Consider the following 6,000-nt stretch of genomic DNA (forward strand, 5'->3'; position numbering starts at 1 on the left):
AATACAAGATACATCTTCTACCTGACAAGCACTGATAACTACTTCACTAGCAGTAGTCAAACTATGTATCTTGACACCCCAACACACAAAAAGTGATTATTTGAAAGATTTCATGTTTCCTCTTATAAGGAAGAAATACACAGAGTGCAGGACGCAATGGAGCTCTTTAACAGAATGTGGGCCTCTGTGTTCGACAGTGATACTAATATCTGAATATTCCCCTCATATTCAATGTGGCTATTGAGATGGACACCTTAATGTTAAGAGACGAATCTCTAAGATGCCAGTCCCATAATCCATCTCTGGAACTTCATGAGGTTCAAGATTATAAGTGATGTTTTTGTTAAGAAAGTGATATTAATTGGGATAGTGACAATGTCTCTCTCCCGCACTCAATTACACCGGACTGTTCTTTCATTGTTTTCTTTTTCTTGTATGCAGCTATGATAATTAATGGCATAAAGACATTCAAACCATTTTGATGGCATGAGGTAATAACTTTATTTCTTCAATATGCATACTAGGACTGTGCAGCTTACAATGTACGTAAATGGTTAAATGTCATCACATGCATTGTTTGACTTGTGTATAACATGTTAAAATTTCTATAAAAAATGATTGATGCATATACAGCTTTAGCACCTTACTCATTATTAATGAGAACTGCCCTGCTACAGTGAAACAACGTTATTTTTATAAAAATGGCTAGTGAAGATGTCAATGCAAGAAGGAAGTTTGGTATGTTAAAATATGGAAAGAGTAATCTGAGAGGCTTTAGTATCAAAGAAAATTTTACTGTGCTGCTGATAACACTGATTGGTAATTAGAGGGGAAGCTGAAAGTGAGGCTAATTACATTTTTTCCAATGAGTTATGTTAACATTACAGATTTACAATGACTACAGGGAGATCAGAAATATGTTCCTTAAATAGTAGAAAAGCTTATATAGAAAGATAAAATGTGTTCAACAGCATGGTAGTGTGGTCAGCATCAGTGTAAAACTAATGCAATAATGTCAACTGGTGCAAGGAATGAGTTGTGAATGGAACTCCAGAGTACAAAGAGCAGCTCCCTGAGAAAATGTGCAAGAAATGTAAGCAGGGATCAAAGGTGTTTGGTGAGGGCTGACGGCAACTTATCAACACAGATTGAAATTGAAAAATGCACTAGGCAAGAATGCCCATCTTCTCCTTTGCTCTTCTTAATTGATATACTATTGGCTTTTGCAAGTCAGAGATATATACTCATTATGGGGCTGACATTATAAGGATAGGAGAGGTTCGTTTAGACATCTTCCACTCTTATTAAGTATTAAGTTCTCCCAGTAATCTGTCCTACATATTAACAAAAAGGTTTGAGGCCAAATAGGAGTTTTGTTAATTAACCTTTTTGGAAAATGTGCCCTTTCTGCAGGGTCATATCATTTGTTTTTGTCTTTGTGATGAACTCTTTTTTCTTGGCTATAGAACTCTGTACACTTTATCCCTGCGAATCAGTGGTAAAGTGCGTGTGCCCCTCATTTCAATATGGTAACATTGTTATACTCCTGCAGGGCACATTTAATTTACTCATAAGTCCCTAGTATATTTTACCATGTGTAACCAGAACCTGTATATTAACACCTTAGCTGCGTGTAAACATTTCTCCCCAGTGCTGCGCTGTCCATTAGAACTAGTGCTGAATGGACGTTCAATGGTCGTGCGCAGCTATGGGAAGGTAGCGCTGCTGACAACCATTGGCCGTCAGCAGCACTTAAGGGGTTAAATGCCACTAGTATGGCAGCAGCACTCTTTCTGACATCCACTGCAGTATAACTGTAAAACCAGTCTCCAGGCCTACCAGTGTAGACTGGCTGTGCAGTTTTAAAACTAGAAACTCAACCTGTCAAAATACCTCCATATGACAGATGTAAACCTTTCATTTAAATATTAATAAGTCACCCCACATAGGGTCTATTGGCCAAAAGGCAGGGGGCATACCTTTTCAAAGTAGAACATATAGAAGTCTAATGCGGTTACATAGGAAATCACTGGGATACAATATTGAGATTAATAAATATTATCTCTACCTAAAAGCTGCAACATATTTCATTTATAGACTATTTGAAATATTTATTATAAGCCCAATTCAAAGGTGAAGTTGGATTTGCAATAAATATTTTGTAAGAGGAACTTTTAGAAAAAAAATTACCTTTGCCCGCCAGAGGTCCCTAGAAGTTAAATCAGCATTTTCCTTTCTCGCTGCTGCCATCCAGTAAATATTTATATAGGTGTGAACTTGCATTCAGGACAGGGACAAAAGGCCTTGAGTGTGGGGAGGTGTTGCTGCCTTAACAGGTTGGCCTGTTGGCTGGCCACAAGGGCTCGATTAACTTCAATTAGGCCCACCCTGTCACAAGCAAATGTGGTTAATACCCAGGCCTGCACCCTTCTTTTTTCCATACCCCCCCCCGCCCCCCCCCCCCCCAGTCAGCCCAGCCTCATCACAGTGGGCCTCTTGTTGACATCTTAGTCTGCGATCCTGCTGTAGTGTCAAGAACTACATGACAGATCAGTGGGAGTTTTCACATGCCACTTGGGGTGTACTTCATAGAGGCCTGCCCTGTCACAGGCATCAGTGGGCAGGGCCCTTTTTTAACCCCCCTCCCCAATTCTTCCCCTCATTCAGACAAGCCCCAATCACAGCTGGCCTCTTTTGTACAATAGTGTCTAAGCCCGTTTCACAGGGCTTCTTGGATTACATATAACATTTGAGGTACACTTCAAAGGACAGAAACAGGCAGAATTGGTGCTCTCCAATGGAAATGTTACTCATATAGGACTATGCACCTAAGCAAACATTATAAGGAACATATTGGGTCAACCAAAAAAGCTGGGTATCCTGAACAGGTTCAGTGCTCCACTTCACGGAACTGTGATGAAGGGTGGTGGGTTGAGGTTCAGCATGATTTTCTAGCAATAAAACCACACGGAGTGATCACTGTAGAGAGGGAGGTGGCAAAATCAACATTAAGAAGAGTCAAGACCAATAACAATAGCAGAGTAAGGACAGCAAAAACACATATCACATCTTGTTCAGGAGAACCCTGCAAAATTAACAGCAATTGGTGCACTATGCAGCAAGTGTGGTAAATTCAGTTAAGTGAAACAAGCAGCAGAATTGCTGAATCCAGTATATCTGCACACTTCCCTGCAGCCATTGTTCAAGCAATAAAACAAGCGTTGTACTCTCAAAGCCAAAACACCAGAACTATTAAAGCATGCTCATGATCAGTTGGAACAATACTGCTGCAAGCAAATAAAATACCAGAGGCACCATCAGATCAACAACAGAGACTGAGCCAGAGTAATCATTGAGGAAGCACCAGGGCAATGCTGGTGGAGTTACATTGTGAGAGGCTTGTAAAAAGAACATAACTATGGTGGAATAATAACAGGGTGACTTCAATTGTTACAGATAGGTGAAGAATTGCAAGTATTTGAGCTAGTAGTGTTAAAAAGTAGTGATGGCACATGTATTAGTGTTAGCTTTGGTTAGAAGTAGCACTGGGTATAGCATGCCCAGTTGTTAGACCACTACTTTAACCCCTCCCATGCTGGTGACGGAACCGCTCAATCACCAGCCTCGGTCGCGCTGTGCTGGTGACGGAGCGGTTCCATCACGGCCCGCTCGGCACGCCTGCGCGGTGCTGATTTCGCGCCTGCGCGGTGCTGATTTCGCGCCTGCGCTGGACGTTCCATTGAGGGGGCCGTGAAGGAATCGCTCTGTCACAAGCACTGCGAGCCCGCGGCTCGTGACGGAGCGGTTCCGTCACGAGCATGGGAGCGCCGCGCGGGCCCCCTCCCCCCTAGCGCTGTGGCGGAATTGCCGCCGTAGCGAAGGGGTTAAACAGGAACTGTAGTAGTAATAATTATATAATGCACGGGATTCTGAAATTCCATTATAAAACCCTGTCTCTAATTTATTTATAATTGGTGACGTGTGATGCAATCAGTCACCGATTAGAAAGAATTTACATTAGGACTCAACTATAACTTATTACAGTGGAGTTAGTTTGTCACAATGCCTGCTGCCAGAGGGAGGAGAAAGGCAAGTCAGGTAAAAAGCATAATTAAAGCACTTTAAAGTACAACGTGCCTTTTCTCACTTCTATTTTTTTCTGTGTAGCGACAAGCAGAAAGGGCATTTATGGCAACATGTTTATTTTTTGCAATCCTGGAGTCAATATAGGAAAGTTATAGTCTTTATGCATGTTTGTACACATTTTGAATAACTAATTACGAAAACAGCTTTTTAACGTGTTTACATTTGCACCAGAGATTCGATTTATATTTTTCTGTGTGCCACCATGCTTTCTCTTTCATATGAAAAAGCTATGCAGCAACGATTTAAGTGGTTTGTGGAAAAGGTGATAGTGTGACCATGCAGTATGTGGGATAAAAGGTCACATGCCTTACATTATAAAGATATTGCAAGTCACATAGAAGTTTCAAACCTTATAAAGGAACTCGGCCTTCACTCGCTCCTCTAAATAGTCATGAAACTCCTCAGTGACTTGCAACAGCCTTATAATGTACGGCAGGGGATACTTTATCCTCGATATCAATCGTATTAAAAGTACCAATAGTTCCAGTAGTAGCGAAAGAAGTGTTAATAGTGTTTGTAGCAACAGTAGGTGCACTACTACAAGCAGCAGATTGCGGACTAGTAGCAAAAGGGATAATACGAACTGAAGTACTAGCATTAACATTGCAATGCATATAGTCGCACTATTGGGACTACTGGGGATAGTGCAACTACAAACTAACGGTGTAATAGTGGCAACTGTAACACTGAAGCAGCACAGGCACTAGTATTTATGCTGAATAAAATGCTTGGTGTTTTTCATGGTTTAAGTTTATATACATACAGCGACGCCTGCGAAAGTCCCTAGTGTTAACGTACTTTACAGACGAAAGGGAGGAGATGAAACGAACATTGTCATTTCTGCAGCAGATGGATATGAATTCTACAAAATAACACAGGACGCGGAGGCTTAGTAGGACCACTCACTAACAGGGGCACGGTGTGCGCAATTAAATGGGCACCGTGGAAGCAATATCAGAGGAATGCTAGGGCAATAAAAACAAGGAATTGACGTGGCAATGACAAGGGCACCAAATGAGCAATATGATTAAAGCCCCAAGGCTACAGCATAGTAACATGCAACGCCGTTCCCATCAGAACAACACACAGTTCCATTAGAGTATTGTAAATGCACAGTCATAACTATAACAATACCGCCTCCATCACAGCAATAACCGGTGAACCAACAAGGTAAAACCACCAACTGGGCAAAAACAATGGCAATGTGAGTGAACCACCACAGGCATCAACAGGACAACAACATCAGGCACCACCACGTCAATAACACAAGAATGGGAACCAGACAGAGCTGCACAGCATCAGGACCGCATCATTTATAGAATAACTCAGGTTAAAAACAAACTGTCATTCTGTGATGCAGGGTCGGTTCCGGCCGGCGTTACCCCCGCCCTGCCCGCTGGGTGACCCCCTTACCTCGGGTGAGATCTAGTGGCACGTTCTCCTCGCCGCTGTCATTTCGCCCTACGGGAAAGAGATAAGCCGGTTAGTGGCAGCGATAGTAGCCTAGGAGACGTGCACCTGAGAACTCTTGCTGTCAACTGTTTACCTCGGATCCGAGGATGCCTCAGCGATCGGGCGCGGATGCTGAGCGCCATCTTCCACGATAGCGACAAGTTCCCATTACAGGAAACGACGTAGGACAGCGCATGTCACGTGACGAATGCGTTACTGCAGATGACTGCGCATGCGCGTTGGATCTTACGCTTGGCTTACTACTCTTTGGTGTGACTGTTGTGTAGTAGGCGGTGCTAAGATTGGAGCACCTGACAGCGGATGTATATGTAGTTGTGTTGTGTATTGTGGTGACCGTGACTGGCGACTGACGCGCACCAATGTGATTTCAAACAATCTTGA

At 42.7% G+C, this 6,000-nt stretch overlaps 1 protein-coding gene across 2 annotated transcripts in view; it reads right to left on the reverse strand.

The window, feature by feature from the left end:
* The window catches only part of RICTOR (RPTOR independent companion of MTOR complex 2), a 1,569,237-nt gene extending 1,563,452 nt beyond the window's left edge, over positions 1-5,785 (reverse strand). For both annotated transcript variants that reach the window (XM_086960557.1, XM_086960556.1), the window contains exons 1-2: positions 5,693-5,785; positions 5,560-5,607 (exon numbers count right to left, since the gene is read on the reverse strand). In XM_086960557.1, coding sequence (XP_086816683.1) covers positions 5,560-5,607; positions 5,693-5,741 — 97 coding nt within the window. In that variant the 5' untranslated portion in view covers positions 5,742-5,785. The remainder of the gene's footprint in view (positions 1-5,559; positions 5,608-5,692) is intronic.
* Between the last annotated feature and the right edge of the window lie 215 nt (positions 5,786-6,000).

This window comes from Lissotriton vulgaris, chromosome 3_1 (genome assembly GCF_964263255.1).
Source record: "Lissotriton vulgaris chromosome 3_1, aLisVul1.2, whole genome shotgun sequence".
Taxonomy (NCBI): domain Eukaryota; kingdom Metazoa; phylum Chordata; class Amphibia; order Caudata; family Salamandridae; genus Lissotriton; species Lissotriton vulgaris.